Source organism: Prionailurus viverrinus, chromosome A3 (assembly GCF_022837055.1).
Source record: "Prionailurus viverrinus isolate Anna chromosome A3, UM_Priviv_1.0, whole genome shotgun sequence".
Classification (NCBI taxonomy): domain Eukaryota; kingdom Metazoa; phylum Chordata; class Mammalia; order Carnivora; family Felidae; genus Prionailurus; species Prionailurus viverrinus.
Window position 1 is genome coordinate 55,615,832 of NC_062563.1, and position 24,849 is coordinate 55,640,680.

General features: G+C 45.8%; 2 protein-coding genes across 5 annotated transcripts in view; both read right to left on the reverse strand.

Annotated features, from left to right (window-relative positions):
* Positions 1–347: 347 nt before the first annotated feature.
* LOC125162190 (uncharacterized) lies at positions 348–10,651 on the reverse strand. Of its 4 annotated transcripts, none has more exons than XM_047852913.1 (6): positions 10,521–10,651; positions 5,687–6,059; positions 5,126–5,492; positions 2,435–2,708; positions 2,064–2,185; positions 348–1,067 (listed from the first exon to the last, which is right to left on the reverse strand). In XM_047852913.1, exons 3-6 carry the CDS (start codon positions 5,168–5,170, stop codon positions 921–923), a joined length of 588 nt encoding a protein of 195 aa, XP_047708869.1. In that variant the 5' UTR covers positions 5,171–5,492; positions 5,687–6,059; positions 10,521–10,651; the 3' UTR covers positions 348–920. The 4 variants fall into 4 exon arrangements, with proteins under 4 accessions (XP_047708869.1, XP_047708868.1, XP_047708867.1 ...); XM_047852912.1 differs by having other exon boundaries at positions 2,435–3,290; XM_047852911.1 differs by lacking the exon at positions 5,126–5,492 and having other exon boundaries at positions 5,913–6,059.
* A 148-nt stretch (positions 10,652–10,799) lies between these two features.
* MRPS9 (mitochondrial ribosomal protein S9) overlaps positions 10,800–24,849 on the reverse strand; it is a 65,872-nt gene continuing 51,822 nt past the window's right edge. Inside the window, exons 6-11 of the mRNA XM_047852910.1 lie at positions 22,696–22,781; positions 21,560–21,635; positions 18,930–19,098; positions 17,811–17,919; positions 13,323–13,492; positions 10,800–11,073 (exon numbers count right to left, since the gene is read on the reverse strand). Coding sequence (XP_047708866.1) covers positions 10,982–11,073; positions 13,323–13,492; positions 17,811–17,919; positions 18,930–19,098; positions 21,560–21,635; positions 22,696–22,781 — 702 coding nt within the window. The 3' untranslated portion in view covers positions 10,800–10,981. The remainder of the gene's footprint in view (positions 11,074–13,322; positions 13,493–17,810; positions 17,920–18,929; positions 19,099–21,559; positions 21,636–22,695; positions 22,782–24,849) is intronic.

Consider the following 24,849-nt stretch of genomic DNA (forward strand, 5'->3'; position numbering starts at 1 on the left):
GAGGAGAGCTCATTACATTTGTTTTTGTTTTTTCATTTTTAAATTTTTAAATTTTTTTAATGCTTATTTTCCACAGAGAGAGACAGAGAGCATGAGTGGGGGAGGAACAGAGAGAGAAAGACACAGAATCCAAAGCAGGCTCCAGGCTCTGAGCTGTCAGCACAGAGCCTGACACGGGGCTGAAACCCATGAACTGTGAGATCATGACCTGAGTCATAGTCGGATGCTTAACTAAGCCACCCAGGTGTCCCACATTTGTTTTTAAATATAGAAAATTTTCCCATTCAAAACATCCCTCATCTGGCCATTGACGAGTGGGGTATCCATTAGTATATTTATTCCAAATGTGGCTCAATCCAATAAGTCTTTTTAATGGAAAGACCTGGAGGTAACTTCCGAGGCTTAGAATAAATCAGTAAGTCTTAGTCATGGATGCAAGTGGCATCTCCAAAGTGAGTACAGAAGACAGAGCCCCCACAATCCAAAGTCCCCTGGAGTTACCCTATGAAAGCACAGACCTTTGTTGTCACAGGCGAACAGTGTAGTGAAAACGGTGTCTCTGGTCTGTCACGGGAACATGAGACGCCTGCAGTCACAGACCCGCTAATCTGTGACATGGGGCAGGTGCCCCAGGAATGGGGCTTATGGGGCTTTTCTAACATTATTTCAAAATAATGAAAGTTGGGGTGACAAAGGCCTCCTATGGGCTGGGACCCCTAATAACAAACTCCCCTGAGAGCCGGCATGGAAGGACAAAGAGACCACTGCCTGTGACCTCGTGTCTCGGATCCCCAGTCTCTTGGTCTGGCCACCAGATGCACAGTGGTACATGTACCTTCTAGATGGTGGATGCCAGCAGGAATACTCTCACTGGTCACAAAGCCAGGCTCTCAGGACACAGAACAAGACAGAGGAAGACCTCATTCACTTTTTACATAGGGGACCCACAGCAAAGTCGGTCGAAAGAGATGCTGGTCTGGCGAGAACGGTGAACTTATCGGTGTCAGGCCGCTGGAACGGCCGGCCGATGGGGCCCATGTCTGTGTTCCACCGTGGGGGTTTCTTCCCTGTGACAAACAACACAAAAGACAGACAAAAGAAAGCAGTGACCATCTGTGGGAGGAACAGAATCAACAGAGGGCAAAGTACCCCTGACAAATCTTTACCAGAGTCGCTGTACCCAAGGAACTAGTGCACACAGATGTTTTCTCCTAAGGAAAGGGCTCTCACCATCTTGCTTTTAGGGGACCCTGCGGGCAGAGCTCTGGGAGGCTGGGGGTAGCAAATAATTGAAGAAGTAACGAGGTTTGTTTGCACAGCCTTGGTGGCCCTGAATGCCCTATTTTGGGGACAAGGGTGCCTTCTACCCTCCAGGTGCAGGGAGGGTAGCCTTCACATGGGGAGCATTTTCTGCTTTCAGGGGACAAAGGAGGGTCAGGGTGTCCTTTTTAAGTAACTTTAATTCCAAATAATCAATATGCCAAAGTGGCGGCCCGTCCTGAACCCCATCACACACATTCACCAAGAACGTGCCCACATCAGATACTCTGCTGGGTATTTTGCTCAGGTTTGTTGAGTGTCCACAGAACCCCGGAAAGCAGAGACGGTGACTCCATTTGTCCAACGAGAAAGCTGAGGCTTGGTGAAGGCAGAGTCATGGTTTCCCAAGCATCTAATACGGGCCAGGCCCTCCAGGCTCAGAGCCCGTGAGCCCAGAGTGTGGAGGCCCCATGGCTGTCACCTCTGGTGACTGTCCTGGTTGTGCCCTCTGCTCTGACTCACTCCCTCACAGTCAACTGTTTGCCGCAGTTGCGGCAATCGCCTGCCTTCTAATTGTTTTCTCTAGTTGAGACTCTGGGGACACAGCTCTGACTTGATCATTTTTCTCATAACCTTGGAAAGTAGGAGGAGCTGTAGGGGACAGTAAGTGAGCCTCATTGCCTGCCCCAGGTGCTTCTGGCCTTTGGGCCGGACCCAAAGGAGTTCTCAGTGAATGTGGGTGGGGCCACAGAAGAGTCCAGACTGCACAAGGCAGACAGGCAGATCCCTACCATTTTAAATACCTGACCGTTTTTATGAGGAATCAGTGATGAAGTCCTTGAACTCTTCCTGTCCCTTCTGTGAGCCAGGCCGTGGGGCACGAAGACGAGCTGAACATTCTTTCTGCCGTTGCTGAGTTTACAGTCTGGTGGGAAGAAAATACATGCACAGGCACTACCGGCTGAGTGCTGTGACTGCTGCATGGGACCAGTGCTGTGAGAGCAGAGGAGATCGAGGGGGGATGGTGAGGCCAGGCCTCAGCACCTCAGATGGCTGTTGGGAGGGTGTTGGAAGAAATAAGCCCAGAAAGGTGGGTAGAGGCCATATTCTTTAATGGTCAGGGGCTCCCAGCAACTGTGTGGCAGAGAGAGCATTCAGACTGCCTCCTACAGACCTTCAGTGGCCGCTTCTGTTTTAAGATGGCCCAGGGGTGACCCTGGGATGCACGGTTCTTTTGTCTGTGGGACCACTGCCTTCTGGGAATAGAACCTGCTGTCTTCTAGTTGTTGTCCCGTCTCCTGCTCCAACCATGGCCTTCCGTGGGAGCTGCCACAGTTCCAACACAAGCCCCGCTCCCTGCAGCCAACTGGAGGTGGGCTCATGAGTGGTTTCTTGGCATCGCTGGAAGCGCCTTGAGAAGCAGGAGATACAAGAGCCAGCAGGAGTAGCTGTTGTGCGAGAAGGGAAGGAAGCAGAGGGCGCAGTGAGAGTTCTGGAAGCATGGCGTCCTACAAACCTGAGGCGCTACTCCCTTCCTGCAAGATGGCGGCACACCTCTTCCTGCAAATAGGCCAGATATCCTGAGAGCTTCCTGGAAAATCCCCTTTGTGGTAGAAAGTCCAAGTTTGGGGCTTTTGCTGCCCACGACCAGGAGAGTCCTAATAGCACCCAATCCTAAGCAAACACCACTACCGACTGACCCGATACTCAGTTTCCTTAACTCTATCCATTGAACACCCCTGTGAAAACCTCCCTTCCCTCTGCCACTTCCTCCCCTCACTTCAGAGAAGCAATGCTTGAAAATTATAAAAGAGAAATTCACCTTAATGCTTGGGGGACACTGTGAGGGAACAGTTTCCTCCAGAAGCCGTGGTGGCCTCAGTGCGGAGGGCTTCCAGGAAGGTTACATACGATTGTGAAGAGCTGGGCAGGAATCTTTTCATTCCTGACCTTCAGGTAAAGGCCTTACACTGTGAGGCTGGCTCCCCTGAAGAGGTTTCAATCTTTTTTAGGATGAGTGCAACCAGGTGCTGAGAAAATGCAAAAGGAATTTGGACTTCTCATGAACAGTTTTCCGAGAAGATCCCGAAGTGCTTCTAACTTTTGTTAAAGCTGAAGCAAGGGTGAATTAATGAAAAGTAACAGGGGGGCACCTGGGTGGCTCAGTCGGTTAAGCTCCAGACTTCAGCTCAGGCCATGATCTTGAAGTCTGTGAGTTTGAGCCCTGCGTTGGGCTCTGTGCTGACAGCTAAGAGCCTAAAGCCTGCTTCAGATTCTGTGTCTCCCTCTCTCTCTCTCTCTCTCTCTCTCTCTCTGCCCCTCCTCTGCACACATTCTGTCTCTCTCTCTCAAAAATAAATAAACAAAAAAAAAAAAAAAAAAAGGAATTTACCACCCTAGGAAAGGGTGGTAAATTGAATAACAAAAAGCACTAACATAGAGAAGTTACCGCAATCGTAGAACAGAGAGGTCATAGTATAGCAGTGCCTTTCATGGTTGAAGCCTTGTTGACCATGTAGGTTTTATTATGATTCGGGTATGGTGAGGCCAACAGATCAGGAGGTGACTGCCATGGGAAAGTCTTTTGTCACAGTTCCCGAGAGGAATGGGCACGCAGTGCCACACTGGGCCATGCAGGGCAGCACCAGGGGCAGCTGGGACACATAGCCTTGAGGTGATTAGGGCAGGAGGAGGGTGTCCTCAAGAGTGACAGCCAAAACAGGCGGTGGCTGGGGGTGTGGAGGCTGGACCGGTTGGTTTGCATATGAAAGGTTCGCTGGCAGGCAGGTCTGGCCCCAGGATGTGAACGCATCAGAAACACATGGTTAATACAGGTCTCTGCTCCATAATCATTTATGACTTACACGAGGAAACTTGAAGTGTCTTCTAATCCTAGTGAAATACTTGATCTGTGGTTCCTTTCATATATATCATATATATGATACTAATATGATATATATATCTATATCTGTCTATCTATCTATGATACTAATTTCATTGATTTAGTTTTTGTTTTGTTTTGTTTTCTTTGAGAGACAGAGAGTAAGCATGGGAGTGGGGAGACACAGAATCCAACGCAGGCTCCAGTCTCTGAGCTATCAGCACAGAGCCTGACGCGGGGCTCAAACTCATGAACTGTGAGGTCATGACCTCAGCCGAAGTCCGATGCCTAACCGACTGAGCCATTTGGTGCCTATATTGATGCTTTAGTTTAAGAAGCTAACGGTTTATGATTGACGGACGAGTAATACTATGATAGCACTTGACTTCTTCTTTGAAAATCCTTTGCACACTTTGCACCTCAGTAATGATTTGTATTCTACTTCCTGTAAAATGACAGCAAAAATTCTTTGCTAAGACTTTGTGCACAGTAGTGATGTTCAGTAGCTTTTATAGGTCAGTGTTCAAAAATTATTTCCGGTTTTTAGTTATGCGTTGATTGTTTTAGCCAAAGGCTTGGAATAGGAGAAAGTTCCGTTGTTTTTCACCACACAGTTGTTCACCAAAGGGGCAATCATTTCTGTGAGGTGATGATTTTTATTTTTATAGTTCAGTGCCTGTTAATTCTGGGGACTGTGTTACAGCCTATTAAAGGCACTTGACTTCAGTGTTTGCAAAACACAACCTACTGATCCTTCCTCGTAAACGCCTCCAAGTACCTCGCCAGGTGCCCTCTACCGTGACCCTGGGGGCTTTCCCAGGCTAAACACTCCCGATGTCTGTGTGTCCCTGGATCCAGTCTGGCCTGGATCTTTTCACAGACACGGAAACACTTGTTCTGCAACATCAAATCGCTCCACCATTTGTGCCACTGTGTTTCAGTTTGTTTTGGGTAGTCCGTGAACACGAGGAGGAAAACACCTACTGAATGACGTGCTCCTTCATTTTCAAGGAAACCACCTGCTGACATCACCACTTCTTCCAAGCTCGTGGGTCACCATGCACTTTTGTTTAGCCGAATGACAGAGGCGAAAGAGGGATCTTTTGATGAGAGTCACAGCCAACGTTTATAGAGCACTTCCTGTGGTTTCAGGACTCCTCGTGATCCTTGGACGTGTGCCACTGTTCTCCCCACTTCGCGAATGAGCAATCGAGGGGTAAGGAGGTCAGCTTGCTCGAGGTCACAGTCACGAACTCCAGAGACTGTTCTGAAACCTCCACAGACCGCCTCAGGGTGGCCCTGCAGTTACTTTTATCATGTAACAGTGCAGAATGAGAATCCAATGTATCACCTGTGGAAGGCGTATTAAGTGGACACCCATGGACCCATCTCCCCAACCCTCTGCCCCCACCGGGTGCAGCGCCTCTCCCCAGTGTCCTACAACATCTGCTCTGCCTCACCCACCGCATTCGGGCCTGCCCCCAAAGGCCAGGCTTGTTTTCCTTAAGCAAAACAAAACAAAAACCTTCTGCCAGTGGTCCTTACCATTACAGGGAGGGAGCCCTTTGGGCATCTTGTGAGAGCGATGGACTGGACCTACGCCCAGGAAAAATGACAGAGCCACAAGACCTTGGAAAGGACTGGAAGGTTTCACCTATGCCCTGAAGTGTGGGGAGCAAAAGACAGAACTACTTAGCAGTTCTACTGAGATAACCAATTACAATGAGGGGTGGAGGCTGGGCCATCGTGGGCAAACTGGCGGGGGTCTCACCTTCCTCGGGCTCCGTCCCTGGACTGCTGTCGTCGTCCACGCCTCGCCTAGAACCTTCTCCCCAGGCATCTGGCCCACCACTGTTGTCCTAGTGATCCCATCTCAATGGCGTGGCTATGACACCCCTCTTTGGATGTGATGCAGGCTCTACGTAGGGTATGGTACAAATGCGAAGTAATCAATGCTTACCTGTCCATTAGGATCTGCCGGAAGCCCCGCCTCCTCTGTCGAATCTTCTGACTGCACCAAACAATGTGGGCCATGTGAGCACAGGTGGTCGGGCGGCTCACATGCTCATCCCATCCTGCCTCGGTGGGTTCAGAGCACACATGCTGGAGCCGATTTTCCAGATTTCAACCTGGCTTGGCTGCTTCCTCACTGTGTGACTTTGGGAAAGTTACTTAACCTCCCTGGGCGATGATTTTTCTGTGTCTATCTAACAGGGTTCCTGCAGGGATTAAATTTGCCAAGTATTTAGAACAGTATCTGGCACCGAGTAGGAACTACAGAAGCCATTAGCTCTTGCTGTTATCTCGAGGCCATAATCTTGTCAAATGCCTACTTTAAGAAACTGGCTCTTATCAGCCCTTCCCAACGCTGTCCACACACCCAGTGGGTGGGGTGTTCGGACACACTCCCCAAGTTTCCGACCAAGGTGGCTGAGAAGGTCACGAACCAGAGGCTGGAAAGCCAAGTGCCTGCTGCTCCTGCCCTAACCACTTGTTTGCGAAAGAGCCCACCTCCAGCTGAGCAAAGAAACAAGGGCTTGGAGCCGATTTAATCCTCTTGGTTGGCTGCCCCATCCCCACACTCGGATGGCCCGGTGCCTGGGCTGCAGTTGGAACAGGCTTTCCCACTTTATCTTACTTGATGCGGGCACTGCCAGGGCAGACCGTGACCCCACCCTGACGTGAGGAAATTGAGACTCAGAGGGCAGGGTGATCTGCCGAGCACACAAACCCGCGTCTCCGCCGGAGCCAGCACTTGCCTGGCCCGCACGGGGAAGACACCAACAGCTTCACCCCCCAGATGTCCTCCTTCCTCCACCGTCACTGGTGCTGCTTCTGGCTCTTCTCCCTACCTCAGGCTTTAAAGCCCAGAGCGGAGTCTCTGCCTTCTTTCTGCTGTGCATCCCTTCCAGCCGCCTGCAAATGCCCCACCATGTGACGGCCTCCCCAATAGGTCTCCAGCCTGACGCACGCAAGATCCACAAGATCCATAAGATCCGAGTTACAGCCTCTCGGTTCCCAAGTGTGTGCCGGGCAGCACCACTCAGCAGTCCCCAAACACCGGAAACTCCGCAAAACCCAAGCCGGCCCCTGTCGTGTCACTGTCCCCTCTGCCACCAACTGCCCTTCCTGGGTTTGTGGTTCTCTGAATTACCAGATGCCCGCTTACTCTCCTGCTTGGTATCTACAGCCCCTGCTTCCTACAGTAGTCTGTCACCTTTGTCCAGGCCATCTCTGGAACATTCCACACACCCATCTCCTTTCTGGTCACTCTGCTTGCTCCCTCAGTGTCACTGCAGTCTCCAGAGGGGTCCCCTACTTCGAGTCCCTCTTGCTCCTGCAACAACTGTGATCTGCATGAGGGACAGATTTCGGAGCGTGTTCCCTAGAGCTGCCTTACAGGAAGGTGGCACTTAACACTCATATTCTGTTATAGGATGACCCTTGTACAACGTGGGGACTTGGGGCACTGACCCCGATGCAGGAGAAAATTGTGTAACTTCTGACTCCCCCAAAACTTAACTACTAATAGCCTACTGTTGACCGGAAGCCTTCCTGATGACAAATACTTGTTCAAAACATCTTATGTATATTTATTATATATTCTTATAGTCAAGCTAGAGAAAATGTTATTACGAAAAATCGTAAGATATATTCACAGTACTGTGCTTATTGAAAAGAAATCCACGGGGCGCCTGGGTGGCGCAGTCGGTTAAGCGTCCGACTTCAGCCAGGTCACGATCTCGCGGTCCGTGAGTTCGAGCCCCACGTCGGGCTCTGGGCTGATGGCTCAGAGCCTGGAGCCTGTTTCTGATTCTGCGTCTCCGTCTCTCTCTGCCCCTCCCCTGTTCATGCTCTGTCTCTCTCTGTCCCAAAAATAAATAAACGTTGAAAAAAAAAAATTAAAAAAAAAAAAAAGAAAAGAAATCTACATGTAAGTTGGCCTGTGCAGCTCAAAGGACAACTGTACTATGTGCTATGATCCTACCTAATAGCTAAAATAAGGGAGTCGTGTGGCTAACAGTTTGAAATCCTTGTTCTAATCTCAGCCCTCGTTGCTATTCTCTCAAAGGCTATGAATCCCCCTGGGCGGTGAGCAGGGACATCTCTCCAACATTTCCCGCTGCCACAGACCTGGCTGGGTTTCCGTGGCAACCTAACCCACCGGCAGTACCCCAGCCCTCAGGTTTCCTTCAGTTCCTGGAACATCCAAACGTCCGTAAACTTGCCTCCTGCCTGTCTCCTGCTGCTGGAGTCTGCACTCCCACGTCTTACCCCACTCCCGTCTCTGCTGGGTTTCCTGTCCTTCAGGACCCTGGTCAGTGGCTCCATTCCTGGCTTCACTGTGACTGCACCGCTTTCCCACGAGACCTCCTCCACTTGGTCTCCTCCACTACACCGAGGGACCTGCCAGGAGAGCCTCCAGCCGGCGCATGTGTGCTCGGCCCTGCCCATCTGGCAGGAGGGCGGCAGGTGCTAGCCCTGCGCTCGTGGCCCCACAGCCACCTACAAGCCCTGAGCAGACCCGTACCGCACGGCGGGGCCACACGTCACTTCTCTCTTGTCAAGGTGAGAGAAAGCATGCTCGGACAGGCAGGGGCTGAGCAAAACCTGCCAGGGCTTCACAAGAGAAGGACTGCTGCATAGGAAAAAAACAGAACATGTTTCCCGCGATTCCGTGGGAGATGAATAGTGCATTGGGTCTGATGCGGTGACACGCCTCCCATGTTTCATGTTACCGTACCCTTCAAGGATCTGAAGTATGTACACGTTTCAGACCTTATCCTAGATTTTTTTAAGCCACATTTACAAAGAAACCAGTACTAGATAACTCTCTACAGAAAGAAAACTGAACACTGAGGGTCTAATTCTTTAAGTATTGTATTTATTAAAACAACCGTATTAAAATAGATTCAAGGTACCTCTGACACCAATTACCTTCTCCCCCGCCAGAAGCCTACTGCAAAATTGCAATAAAGTTAAGATCCAAGTTTCTCAAAGAACTTTAGGAATCCTATAACCAACTCAAGTTAACATTTAGCTATGACTAAGGAGTCTGTCCAGCTGTTGGCCAAAAACCTAAATGTGATCCTTCAGACCCAACACAGGCACCAAGGCTGTACCGGGGAAGCAGCCCTCCCCGCCGCTGACCTGCAGATGGCTACTGCGCGGCCGCCCCGGGGGGCGGGGAGGGGTCACCTGCAGTCAAGGACTCCACACCTGGGCCCCCACCCCTGCTCTTCCGCCTCTGAATTCCCGGCCTCCCCGCCTTCCTTCAGAGCCTCTAGATCTCCTGCCTCGGACACCTCTGCTGAGACCTCTGTGGGCTGGGGGAGCACCTCCCTCCCCTGGGTTAGTCTCTTGTTGACACTATAGCAGTGATTACAGACTCTAATTCCATTTGGCTCTCTCTGCAGCTTTACTGAGGTAGAACTGACGAAGTTGTAGTAATATATTTCAGATGTACAGTACGATGATGTGGTATCCAGTAGTCCCCCTTATCTGTGGTTTCAGATACCCGAGGTCAACCCCTGTCCGGAAGCACAAGACCCTCCTGCTACTTTATCAGAAGGTCAGCAGTGGCCTAACACTATGTCCCAAGGCCCAGGGCACACACCTCACCGCATCACCTCGCGTGGGCATCTTGTCATCTCATGGCAGCATGAGAAGGGGGGATACGGTGCAGAAACGTATTTTGAAGAGACCACATTCACGTAACTCTTATCACAGCACATTGTAATTGTTCTATTTTATTACTGTTAATCTCTTGCTATGCCTAATTCATCAACTAGACTTTATCATGATATTTATGTGCAGGATAAAGCCCCGGTATGTACAGGGTTTGGTACCATCTGTGCTTTCAGGCATCCACTGGGCGTCTTGGAACAAATGCCCGGGGTGGGGTGGGGGGTGGCTAGTGCACATATACATGACTTGTGAAAGGGTTCCTACCATCAAGTTAATGAACCCAACCATCACCTTGCAGAGTTACACCCCCCCCCCCGCCCCACCTTTTTTGGTGAGAGTGCTTCTGGTCTACTCTCTAAGCAAACTTCCATTGTAACAGTACAGTATCATCATCACCATGTTAGATCCTCAGAACTAATTCACCTTGTAGCTGAAAGCGTGTACCTGACGTGGAGAGCGTTACGCTCGGGGCAAGAAGCTGGATGAAGACCAACAGCACGCGGTGTCGCTTCTATGTAGCATCTTTACGAAGTTGAACCCATAGAAACAGGAGGATGGTGGCTGCCAGGGGCCGGCGGGAGACTGGCCTGTTGTCTGAAGCCACTCCTCTGACGCCTGGCAGCCCAGCCCTCTCCGGCTCCTGACAAAGACGCTCACAGCTTACTTCATTCTTCTGAACAAGCATCCTCACCTCTCAGTTTGAAAAATACGGGATAACAGCCGCCGTACGGGAAAACCACAGCAGCAGGAGAAGCGAGTTCTGGTCAACCTCTCTTGTTCAGTTAGCAGTGTAGCGCTGGTGGGTCCCTTCATTTTGGAGGCCGGGCCTTCTCGTCTGCAGAATGAGGTTACTTGACTAGATTTTGTTGAATGTTCCTTTCAGATCTAATATGCCAAAATTCTATGAATCATGCTTCTAAAACTACCTTCTGAAAAAGTTTAAAAAATAAAGCAGCAGAATGAAGCTAAACATGTTTTAAAAATTGTATTTACAGGGTAACCTTTACGAAGTAGCATTTAAAAATAAACCGTCTCACAACTCAAACGCCCGATAGTGTTGCCCTCACACTGGCCGGCAAATATTTATTATATGTCTGCCGCATGCCGGGCACATATACACAGCGTTTCCTCTCCTCTCCTGTGAAAGAACACTTAGCGCTTCTTCCAGGTAAACTTTCTGCGGGCTCCCTCCTGGCCTGGCTTCTTCCGTTCTCTGACCCGTGGATCGGCAGTCAGCAGTCCAGCTGCAGTGTAGAGAGAGAGGCCTTTATGAACCATGGAAATAGCACGCTGCCTAGCCGGAAAGCAACCAGACCTGTAATAATTTACCAGCCTGGAATAAATCTCATGAGAGCAGTTTGCTTTCACTCTTTTAGGACATTCTCCCCATTTCGAGACAAACACCAGCTACGTTGTTTGAGTCTGCTCTCCTTACTTATCCCATGAGGGCCATGGGTTCTTGTAGTTTTTAAGCCTGTTCAACTTAAGTCTGCTCTTATGTGGGCGGGCACTCTTCACTGTGACTGGACTTACGTCGCCGACTTATTATTACAGGTGTGGAAGTTCGAATGGAGAAGAGGCAGAAAAGCAGCACTGTATGGTGAAGTAAGAGGGAGTATATGGGCACTATAGGTTAAGAACATGAGTTCACAAACACATACAGTATGACTTATCAAACATATCTGAGAAAAGAAACTTCTGGAAGCTTCCACTCTCTTAATCATCAGGAGCAATTAAGATTTCTAGGCAATTAATGAGTTATTCTCAAACATATGCCCCAAATAATGTGCCCCAGTGGTGGCTGGAACCACAGATTTCAAGAATACCAGTGATAAGAAAGCTCTTACATTGCTTTTATAAATATGTAAACAGACCCCAGTCTTTCAGTGTCTTTCTCACTCTTCCAAAACTAGCACTTCTTGTCACTGCATACAGGTGCAGGTATCTTTTTAGGAGTATGTGAATGGCCGTAAAGCAAAGGGAAACCTCAATCACTTGTTATGTAAGTTTTTGCATTTACTTGTCTTTAAAAGGCATGGAATAGGGGCGCCTGGGTGGCGCAGTCGGTTAAGCGTCTGACTTCAGCCAGGTCACGATCTCGCGGTCTGTGAGTTCGAGCCCCGCGTCGGGCTCTGGGCTGATGGCTCAGAGCCTGGAGCCTGTTTCCGATTCTGTGTCTCCCTCTCTCTCTGCCCCTCCCCCGTTCATGCTCTGTCTCTTTCTGTCCCCAAAATAAAAATAAACGTTGAAAAAAAAAATTTTTAAAGGCATGGAATAAAACAGTATTTTGGACAAAATGCAGACATGACTTGTCTAAATTCTAGTTTGAATTATAAATAATAACACTTTATTACTTTTTAATATACACAGTAAGTCAAACTAGCAGAACTGTTAAGTAAGGTCCTACAAGTTACTTTAATGACTAGATATGAATCCCACAAAACAGTGGGTTTCTTAAAAATCAATTTGTTTACAGACTTTTAAGAGGCTTAAAAACTCAACTAACTTAAGCCCTAAGCGGTGCTAATCTGCAGCACGGAGTGAGGACCCAGCGGCTCCTGTGGGAGGGCAGGGGGTGCAGAGGCCAGCTTGCGTGCCCAGAGGGGAAGTAAAGGCACAGAGGCGCTAAGTGACTCGCCCAGGCCATGCAGCCAGAGCTTTCTTCCCTTTGTGAACAGTTCGAGGGTGACCTTCAGCTAGAACTGCCCTGATTTGTAGTTAAGTGTGAAAGTGGGGCCCTAATGGACATATTGACTGTGTATTCTTTCTCACACTGCACAGACTCTTGTATTCATGGTGAGGTGACAAGAGTGTTGCAGTGAAGGAGACAACATAAAATTCACAGCCACATCACAGTGGAAAAACAAAAATCTCCAATGAGTTGGAAACAGTATGGGCTTGGTTATTACACCAAACAGTTACAAATTTCTATGATAGAACAATCACCGGGGGGCGCCTGGGTGGTTCAGTCGGTTGAGCGACCGACTTCGGCTCAGGTCATGATCTCACGGTTTGTGAGTTCGAGTCCCGTATCAGACTCTGTGCTGGCAGCTCAGAGCCTGGAGCCTGCTTCGGATCCTGTGTCTCCCTCTCTCTCTGCCCCTCCCCCACTCATACTCTGTCTCAGAAATAAACAAACATTAAAAAAATAAAAACAAAAAACCAAAAAACCAAAGAAACCCATCACCGGTTCACCTGTGAAACACAATGGAGTAGCGCTTGCTACACTGGATAAGAGGTTAGGCCTTAAAGGCCAAAAGAAACTTTCCCGGACGCCGGGAGGACCTCCTTTTCTTTTTTTAATTCAAACTCACCTCACAGAAATCAAAACCGTAAAACACTGTTATGATCCTGGAGCACGAAAAGAGAAGCCAGCAATCTGCGATACCAAGTACTCTCTGATTTCTGGTAACTGGTGCGGGACTCCGTGACCACTTACAGATCGCACGGAGACAGCTGCCCCCCCACCCCCAACTCCCACCTCAGCGCGTACCTTGTCTCATCCACTCGACCTCTTCCTCGGTGACAAAACTGCACAAGGCTTTGGCCATCGCCAAGCGTATGGCCCCCGCCTGCGAAGACCGCCCACCACCCGACACGGTGCAGGTCACATCGTGTTTTCCAAGCCGGTCCAGGAAGTGGAAAGGGAACATCAGCTGTTCTCTAAAACGCGTCACAAGGAAAGGAAGTTTACTGTAAAGATACCCGCTTTAGGAACTGCTCACATTCTCAACATGTATACAAAGCGTATGAGGCTTGCCAGAGATCATACTTCATGGCCAAACCCATTAAGTGAAGGACGACTGGTATTTCTGATACTTGGAATGCGAGGTTGACTCCTTCTTCCTGGATACGGCGATATACGCTCTCTCACTGCTGACCCCTTTTTCTCTCACGAGAACCTTGCGAAGCTCGAGGATAACCTCGTAAGGAAGCCTCAAAGTGGGGGACCTCCCCTCGTCAGCTGAATCTCTCTGGATTCAGTCGGCAAGCAACGTCAAATGCCATCTGGACTCGCTGAACAAGGCGTACCATAAATACCTGTCTAGTGTGTGCTGTTCATCCTGGCGTGGTTGGTTTTTAAAAGTCTTGGCACCACATTCCACTCCTCTCAGCCCCACGCTCCCCCCGCCGAAACACCCATTCCTATTACCAGTTCTCGAAGTGGCGGGGTCCCACTACCCGCCGGGTGCCAGGTGACGCCGCACAACCCCAGCCAGGCCTGCTTCCCGCAGCAGTCAGGGAGTGCCCACTCGGGCACGGGCAGGCACCCCCGGATTAGAGACCGGAACACAGACACGACACGGCCCTGGAGCTTCTCTCGCTCAACCCAGCAAGTATTCGAACATCATTTATGTACCAGGTACAGTGTTCACCACTGCCTCTGTCAGGGACTTGGATTTTGCTATTTTTTCTTTGAAGTTTTTTAAACCTTTATTTATTTTGAGAGAGAGACAGAGTGTGAGCAAGGGAAGGGCCGAGAGAGAGGGAGACACCGAATCAGAAGCAGGCTCCAGGCTCTGAGCTGTCAGCACAGAGCCTGTTGGGGGGCTCGAACTCACGAACTGCAAGATCACGACCTGAGCCGAAGTCAGACGCTCAACCGACCGAGCCGCCCAGGCGCCCCTGCTATTTTGCCTTAATACCTCTACTGAATATTTAGCAAAGCCAATTTATATTGCATTTGCTTGCTTTACCTGACAGTGTGGCTTTCTGGACACCAAATAAAGCTTATTGTCCCACAGTGATGCTGAAAGACTGATGCGGACGGGACATTCACATTGTACTCCTTGGACTGCATGAGCAAAATAATCACATGCAGATACATGGGCAGAACCTTCTCTCTGAACAAGACCTTCCAAGAACATAGTTAACTGGAGTTTGCAATAGCACTGCTTCAGTAGGGATGCTGTTTCCATAGCACACGGAAGGTCTCTGCACTGCTCAACGCAGGTAAGCAGTCAGTGACAGGTACGTGACATTAGTAAGAGAAGCTCTGGTCACCCACTTGTTTGGGAGCGTAAGCATTTATCTGTCTTAATTCCTAAGATTCTAAGATTCCCTAACAAATGCTTACATAAAGAAACCTAGAGGGGCGCCTGGGTGGCGCAATCGGTTAAGCGCCTGACTTCAGCCAGGTCACGATCTCGCGGTCCGTGAGTTCGAGCCGCGCATCAGGCTCTGGGCTGACCGCTCAGAGCCTGGAGCCTGTTTCTGATTCTGTGTCTCCCTCTCTCTCTGCCCCTCCCCCGTTCATGCTCTGTCTCTCTCTGTCCCAAAAATAAATAAACATTGAAAAAAATTAAAAAATTAAAAAAAAAAAAAAAAAAAGAAACCTAGACTAAAATTCAGAAGACGTACATTCTACCATCTACTCCAGATATACTACAGTGACTGAGATGGACCGGTCAAGGTAAGACAGACCATCGTGAAGGGTCTGGACGGTTGGAAAGCTGGTGCACACGGAGGAACAAAACTAAATTTATACGCAGATGAAAAAACACCCAAAGGGAAATGATTACCTACAGCTATCAATTTTCGCTCCTCTGGACTGCAAACGAACATAGGCAAAACCAGCCTTCATCTTCTTGCAGGCATCTCAGAGGAAATCCTGGGCTAAAAGAATCAAATTTGGGGTGCCTGAGTGGCTCAGCTGGTTGAGCGTCCGACTTCGGCTCAGGTCATGATCTCACGGCCTGTGAGTTTGAGCCCCATGTCGGGCTCTGTGCTGACAGCTCAGAGCCTGGAGCCTGCTTCAGATTCTGTGTCTCCCTCACTCTCTGCCCCTCCCCTGCTCATGCTCTGTCTCTATCTCAAAAATAAATACACATTAAAAAAAATTAAAAAAAAAAAAAGAATCAAATTTGTTTTGTTCTTTGTTATATAACCAAAGCTATTTTGAAAAAAAATAAAAATAAAACCATTTCCTTTCTCTTCTCTGAACACTACCCCTTATGGCACCAATTCAAAAGCCTGTAACTTAGCATCTGTACAAATGCATACTTTTTTTTTTCTGTAACCACTCAGAATGCTAACCTTATCTCCCCTATTACATGGCTAGTGTTGTGTGAGGAACGTGTTTCTTTTGTACAGATGATCAACTCAGAGTTGCTTTAATGGTTGGCTGATGGAGCAAAGGCCTTTCCAAATCAGAAGGGCTATTAATCCTTGTATCCCACAGTGCTAGGCACATAGTAACAAATGTGTAAGTGACACATGAACGAATGAACAAGTTTTCTGATAACCCTGGGAAGGCAACACAGTCAGTGCTCCCAATGATCTGTCTGCTATGTTTGTGCAAACAGCCTGAAGAAAGGGCTCCGGAGAGACAGCTAGCAGTCCAGCGGACTTTCAGAAGAGCATCTGAGAGATGAAGTCCAACTCTCTCCTGCTGACTAGCCAAGTGACCTATAAGTATCTGGGCAAAGGTCACACAACTAGAAAACAGAACTAGAAGCAAGATCATCTGATTCTCCGTTCAGCTGTCTTCCTACTGGTCAGTGGCCGCCTCGCTGCGGAATCTGTAAGCTCTCGAGCTGCTTCCGCATGAGGAAAGGCCAGCCCACAGCTAGCACAACTGCCCCAAATCCCTGCAACCGCTTAAAGACGAGATGGTCTGGGGGCCCATTCCCGCCAAGACTAGCCTTAGGCTTCCCAGAGAAGAAGTTTCTTAATGACAGAAATCGTTATCTTCAACAGCTCTGATCTCTTCACAACGCCCAGAACAGGACTGCGTACACGGACAATCCTTAGCAGATGCCTGCTGAATTCAGAGTGAAAAACAAGTTCTAAGGATTGTAAGGCTACCACTTAATTATGAGACCAAGCCATAAACTGAGACTTGTTAAATCATCGGGAGCTCTATCTGAAAGCAAACTGACAGTTAGGGTCAAATGCCTTTGCTCCAAGCAGTTCCCAATGCTCAAGTTCTGGGTCTCTCTTTGGCTTTTCTGAAGGGAAAGAAGGGCTTCCTCCACCCATCTCCCTGCAAGAGGGACGGCAGAATTAGTTCACTCCGTGAACTACAAGCTGAACGGACTTGGTTACTCTTTGACCCAGACATATATGGCAATAAAATAAACATACATTTCCTGAAGTAAGTATGCAGTCCAGAAGCTTGCACTACACTAACAGGGTTCTCTTTTCCTTACATAAGCATGGGGATCCTAAGAGCTCCTGCCCCCTTTCACCTTAAACAGCACACCACACATTCAGGGAACAGGAGGATTAAAGAGGAGGGCCTGATCATGCAGAACTTGTGTTACCTGTGGATAAGGACAGTAACTACTAGAAAAATAATAACCGTCTCCAAAAGAGGCCTTTAGATAGTGACCCACAGAGATCAAAGAGGATCATGTTTCGAGGACTTGAATTCTGATACCTGTTTATGATTAATGTCTGTTTCTCCATGGGCTACAAAGTTCCAAACATAAAGCTGCCATATTTAGCCCTGGGAACTAAAGCAAAGCCTGATGAGCTCCTACTTTAACACATAAACGTCAGGTTTCATTGCCTGCTCAATATATAATCAATTTCCTTTGAGTAGGAAAAATCCAAAGTGACAAAGCAGACTTTTTCTAATATTTCCCATGTAAGGGCCAAGGTTGGTTTTTGTTTTTTTGTGTGGATCCACTGCCCACCCCCCCGCCCCCCAACTAGGGAAACACAAGGTGGTAGTCTACTCTTCTTTCCTTCTGGCATAGTCTGCATTCCAGAATGTGAGCTACATCCCAAATACTCCACTTCCAGTAGGAGCTGATGAAGAGAGGAGGAAGATTCAACTGATGAGGAATTCTAGAGACGCTTTTCCAAAACCTGAAAAGCTACATAAAGAATAGTGGTAGCTTCCCTCTAGCTAGTTTGATAAATTAATTACACTGGTAAAGAGAAACCATCATTCAGACATACATAATCGGAAAATCGGAAGCCCCCTTAATATAAAGAACAAAGACGAAAAGCAAACGCAAAAGCAGAAACTAACCTGTCTTGTGTCACTGGGAAGTAAAGCAGATAATCGATTCCATTTACTTTTATTCTTCCACTTCCATGCTCATAAACAACGGCTTCTGCTTTTGCACTCTTTCTTTTACCTTTAAAATATAAAATTTCTACCAGGGAAAGTCTTTTAAGATATTGGCCGTTAGGCCAATGCTTTGAGACCGATAAAACAACATTAGATTCCTCCCCCCCCCACACCCCAGAATGACAATTTATACAGGGGGCATAGGGAAGTTCTAGAACTACTGTAAGTCAAACAAAAACAAAACAGGTGACTACACCATAATCCATGTAGTAAAGCTTATTATGGGGTAGTTTTGTTCCTCAATTGCATTTTAGGAATACCACAATGATTTTCAATCAGTTTCAATAAGCAGTGAGATGATTCCTATGTATTTATGATACTTGAGAAAAACGACCAATTTACAGTGTTTGTCGTTTACAATCCATCAGAGTGTATTTAATCCGACAGCTTTTACAAATATATGAGGGGTATGAAAAAATATCATCGGGAGAAATGAAAGGATTCCTCAGGAAAGGTCCCATTTCTTTGAAAACACTCGTTTCTTCAATTTTGAAGAGCTGCAAGTCTATCATGTAACAGGGTCGGTCCTTAAAAGCAGCAGCAAAATGAATGTCCGCCTGGCCACAAGGAAGAAGGGAGGCGAGGACCACGTTTCACGGATTCGGTATCTGACAAGCAGATTTCCCGAGCATTTTCATTTTACACAGGAAACCTTTATTAGGAACATTTTTTCTTTCTGGCAGTTGAAAAGGTGAAAATAAAAAGATTTAACATAGATCTGCGAAAATAAAGTGTTAACGTGATTGTGTAGGCAAACATCCACATTTTTTCTTGGGGCCTTAAAAGGTTCAGATTTTCAAAACTTCAGTAGAGCCTTGAAAATCAGAAAATCCAATGTGGCATCAGTGAAAAACAAAACAAAACAAAACAAAACAAAACAAAACAAAACAAAACAAAAACACAAAGAAAAAACCCCCCAAATGAACCAAATGAATACCAGGGAGCAAGAGCAAATAAAAATAACTATAGTTTCTCCGTTTTCACGAAATTTATTTTCTCTCCCCAGAGTGTCATTACCTTCGCTTGTGCTGAAGGCCATTCCTTGCCCGTCATACTGCAAGGGTTCAATCAGCTGTTTTCTTGATTGAACAGTTACACTCCTACGAAACCTCTGCACAAACTCTTCTTCTTCGGCACTGCACTCCACTGTCAATAACCTTTCTAGCAGCCGAATGAACTGTGCATACTGCAGACAATAAAATAAAAATTCATTAGAAGATGCAAGTGTAATTGCATTTGCTAAGTTTTTTCTATTTTTGTATACTTGATCTTTCCGATGTTGCTTTTCTTGATGAATTTTGACAGGATGACACCCGTGCACCTTCACATGCTGCTTTTAAACAGCGTGCAGATGCAACGCTTTCCCTGCGTACCCGCCGTGCCCAGGCTTTTCTCTTAAGAAACAAAAGACACTTACCATGCAAAGAAAAGTCCATTTCTCTGTATTCTAATTACATGAAATGGAGACTTAAATTCGTTTAAAAACATATTTAGATGATCTTCAAGTGTAATTTCTCCTCTTTTATTAACTGGATCAAGAGGAGGTTCCAAAATAATTTCCAGTAAGTTATGTATCGTAAAATGGGAAGAGTTTGATTTTGAGAAAATGTACCTCTTAAATTATATTTCGTAATATATTTGGCAAATATATCTTTAGCTGTTCAAGCTGTGTTACTTTAATGTTTATGATTTCCTTTAAAACCGAACAATCAAGCTATTTAAAAATTCAAGAGATACTTGACTTAAAGGGCAACCTCTTGAAATAAATTATCCCTGCTACTCTGTGCGTTTTTTTTAATAGTTCTTGAACATGTGATTAGAAAGTAAACAACTTGGTATTAACCCCTTAAAATTAGAAGCCACAGTAATCACTCTAAAGTGTTTACGCAGAAGGAGACAACTAACACTGGAGATCCTTAGTTAATGTGCAGTGTGAGACTCAATTTTTGATAACCTTATGTATGTTTTTGTCAGCCCTAAAAATCACACTCCTCTGTCACCTCTGACTTCATTGTGAACATCCGCCATTAATAATTTGAAATGTGGAGCAATCTCACCAGTAAGATTAAACAGATGGCTCCAATGACTGCTTCCTGTGCTGTTACCGCACAAGAGAAGGGAGTTTTCTGAGTAAGGGTGACATACTTTGCCACCTGTGGTACCGGCCTGACAAAGCTCCGTTCTCGCCCTCCATTTACAGGCCTGCGTCCTTGGCTCTCAGCGCTTCTCTCAATCCCACCACACACTGACTGTGAACGTACAAAGGAGTACCTACAAGTACAGCATGGCCTTTCTCCGGGACCAGGGTGAAGGTTTAAGAAGTCCCTGCCTCCCTCATCTGGATACCAGCCATCCGTTTCAGGATTTCTGTTGCTATCCAGGACCCTAAAAGTATAGAAGACTATCGTATGCACTACATATACCATCTATGCATGTGATAGACACGTATTTTATATATATATATACACATGTATATAAAATGTATCTATTTGTTTTGTCTTTCCTGTTGCGTACCTGTAATGAAGTCCTTGGGATGTCTTCAAAATGGGAGAAAACAAACAAACAAAAAACTAACAACCCCAAACTTGTAGTATAAAGATCAAAGCAGCCAGAAAACAGAGGACACAATGAAATGACACGTTCAATGAAGAAGCAAAGAGAGATTTTTCAGTTAGATCCATGCAGCAATACCGACTTGGCAGTTAGGATATTAGAAATTAACTCCAGATCCACCGCTCACCAAATGCCTGACACCTTGTTAAGCAAATTGCAACGTTTCCAAATCATTAATTTCTTCAATATGTTAAATGAGAAAAAGAGCAATTTAAGTACATGACTTAAAATCAACACGGGTGGCAAGGTATTAACAATGTTAGCCAGTGCCATGGAAGAAAAAAACCCTTCTTGGAGCAATCTGTGAAATTTACATTCAAATCTTCTAGAATAATCTAAATTTGGAACACCCACATATGTAAAACATCAAATTTCCTCTGATAACATTGGCATGTATTATAACATTTAGCAAAAGACTCCAATTAAAACCTAATGCGGGAGCACAAACTTTATAGGGTAGAATACTCCCCAGGGAGCTATTAAAAATAGGAATTCCAGGAGGACACCCCTAGAAATTCTGAGGTAGGTCTGAATCTTGGGAAACCGCGTTTTCTAACCAGCATTTCAAATGACTGATGCAGGTGGTGTTACAGATTCCAAGATGAAAACTACTGTCCTTACAGATCCTGCACGCGGGTCAGCCGGGGAGCAGCACACTGCATGAAAGTAACCAACCGTGTGCTCCGTTCTTTTCTGACTTAACCTCTGAGGATTCCTTCTACTTACCATTAGCTTATACAATCAGCTATCTGCTCTACCGGAGAAAGTGAAAACTGACATCTGCCACAGTCCCCTAGAACAACTGGCCGAGCACACCAAGGCACTTACACACGAGGATCTAGACACCAGGCATGTCACTTTCCTGACCACGGTAAGGCCCTGTGGCAGACATCAGCTGTAAATATGTTCTAGAAAGGAAAACTGTCTTAGGAACACCTGCGTCTGAGAAACATTACTATGACGATCCTAAATACAGCAATTGTCTGCATTCTTATGGCACAGGTCCCCTTAAATTTAAAAGATTAATTACTCACATCTTGATCTGACAGTTTTTCCACTAACATTTCTTCTAGTTCCTCCTTAATCAGCCATCTGCTGCCAATCAGGTCTCTGTTAAAATATCACATATATTCTCTTTTAAATTAACCATGCAATTAGAGTTGTATCACAAAAGATCACACATGTAGTAGCGATTCTTGATTAGAAAACAAATTTTTGTATTCTAAAGCCTTAAAAGCCAAGTAAACTATTTTTGAGAAGTGTTAGCTCATGCCCTTATTCTACCTCAGAATAAAGATACACAGTCTAGCAAATGTTTTGTTTGAGGATTTAAACATGCCACTGTGGAACTCATGTGATACTAAAAGGTACCAGGGTTCTTAAAAATTTAAATGGTGCTTACTTTTCATAATTCACTTCAAAAGAGAAGTTATGGACACAAAGTTAGCCTGTCAATGGACTAAAGTAGTATTAAGTCCAAAGAGCTAGGGGAAGGATTTACGACTTAAACAAGGGATGCTCAAACACTTGTCTTCTGCCTAAGAAAAAGTTAAGTGAACAGGCCAAAATAACCAGGTTGACAGATCTAATCCATCACAGTCTTTCACTGTAGATCTAATCTGATTCCACTGCCACATGGAAGTCCAAATCTTTGTTTTTGGTATTTCAGTGAATAGGCAGCTATATAAACAAAAATTCTAAGGACATCATCTTCAAATATAGAAATTAAGTGTCATTTAATACATAAATCTGGAATGCAGATTTAACTTTAATATCAACTTCCCCCCAAACAAAAAACTCACCTATTATTCTGACTCCTAACTTGAATGATTAATGCTGAAATAGCAAACAAATTCCTAGCCTTTAAATATGCCTAAAAACACCAATGACAAGTGTCATGTTTTTCATTCAAATTTTTCATGTTATTTTTTTTAATGTTTATTTATTTTGAAGAGAGGGAGAGAGTATGAGCAGGGGAGGGGCAGAGAGAGAGGGAGACACAGAATCCGAAGCAGGCTCCAGGCTCTGAGCTGTCAGCACAGAGACCGATGTGGGGCTCGAACCCAGGAACTGTGAGATCATGACCTGAGCCGAAGTCGGACGCTTAACTGACTGAGCCACCCAGGAGCCCCAAATTTTTCATGTGTTTTAATGCAAGAGAAGAACTTACTTGGTTTTAGTTTTTTCTGAAAATAGACCTTTGGCTTGCAACTGATTCTGACGTTTTTCTACATCTAGTAGCTTTCCATATGCTTCCTGTGGCAAATAAAATATACACACTAAAATAAGAGATACAGTACATTATTTCTACTTCCTACCTTCCCTGTGAGCAGGCTTCATTTCAGAAGTGACCTCACATAATCTAGCTGCACAGCAAATAATACTGAAAGTGCTTTTTAATTATACTATTTCTCATTCAAACTAAAGGACAGTAATTTCAATGTGATTTCTGTATCACACGCAGTGCCATACTTTAACTGATTTTTAAATAACCCTGTAAGAAATTTACTCTGTAAAGAACTCTATATAAAAAAATTCCAGTGAAGTTGGTAAAAACAAAACAAAGCTATGAACTATCTTCCTTTAAGTTCCACGAGTAGGACCAAAAATTTTCCTTTAAAAAAAAAAATCATAATTTATATAGCAATATGCACTTTAAACTTAGGGAATGAACCAATAAAAGTTATGGCATTTGTAGCTGAACTACTTATCTAATATTCAATATTTACATAATATTTAAGTCCTCACCATGTTAGTCTGTATCTTAAAAAGTTTGCTACTACGTTTATTTTTCATTATTTGATTTCTTCCCATTAATTTACTTTCTAACAAAGACTGAGTATTATGTCACTTGTTAAATTATAATGCAAACGGGAAAAACTGCCATTTTGTTAGAACTTGTAAAAAGCAATAATCTGGCAATGAAGATTATCTAGAAAATACATTTTCCAAGAAATGAGTTGACAAAAGCAGAATCACTCAAATTGTCTCCCAGTTTTTTTGACTGAGCAAATTTAACTGAGGACTCACATCCACTATGTGTGTACTCATTTATAATTTTTAAAACTTTGTTTAAATGTTTTACTTATTTTTGAGAGACAGAGTATGAGTGGGGGAAGAGCAGAGAGAGAGGGAGACACAGAATCTGAGGCAGGTTCCAGGCTCCGAGCCACCAGCACAGAGCCTGACACGGGGCTCGAACTCCTGAACCACGTGATCATGACCTGAGCCAAAGTCGGACGCTTACCCAACTGAAGCACCCAGGCGCCCCCACGCATTGATAATTTACCATCATCTACCATACGGATACCCAATGAGTAGACATTTTCAAAGCATGAGATGGAGGTGACATGACTTTTATTTTCTTGCTGAGAATGACCCCTTCCAATATCATTAGCTAATGTCAGGTAATGAAGACACAGCTTATTACCAATGGATATGTCCATTCATATCTCAGTCTTGAGAATTCCAAATTTGTGAGATGTGACTTCTTTTTTTTTTTTAATTTTTTTTTTTAACGTTTATTTATTTTTGAGACAGAGAGAGACAGAGCATGAACAGGGGAGGGTCAGAGAGTGGGAGACACAGAATCCGAAACAGGCTCCAGGCTCTGAGCTGTCAGCACAGAGCCCGACGCGGGGCTTGAACTCACGGACCGTGAGATCATGACCTGAGCCGAAGTCGGCTGCCCAACCGACTGAGCCACCCAGGTGCCCCTGTGAGATGTGACTTCTTACACACACACACACACACACACACACACACACACACACACAGTCACAAGGTTGTTGACAGAGTCTGTTCTAGTAAAAGGGTACGTGTCCCTTTGCCCCGGTCTGTGTATGTACCTGTGTGTACATTAACAGTGTACGTGAGTATCTCAAACAGAGTGAAACCATCGCTGGGTCAGTAATTCAAAGGTAAATTCCCAGGGAAGACGCAGCAGCACACAAGCCTAGCACTGGTTAGAAATACAACTTCTCAGGTCCCAGCCCGTACTTTCAGATGAGGAACGTCTGAGGGGGCGCCCAGTGACCTGTTTTAATGATGAGCCCAAGTGATATACACTGCAGTTTGGATGTGAACGCTAGAAGTACCAAGAGTCTAGTTCAACACAATACAGCGAAGGGACAGAATCAGTTAATCGTACTCTAGCGTGCACATTAAGCGTAACAATGTCTACAACTACATCCGAAGTACAAATGTATCACCTGTAGCGGCACAACTACAGCAGTCTACCCCAAAGAAAGCAAAGGCAAATGTGAACCACCCACGTGTAGCATGTGTGCCTGCTACTCAACTTAAAACAAAAGTTTACCACTTC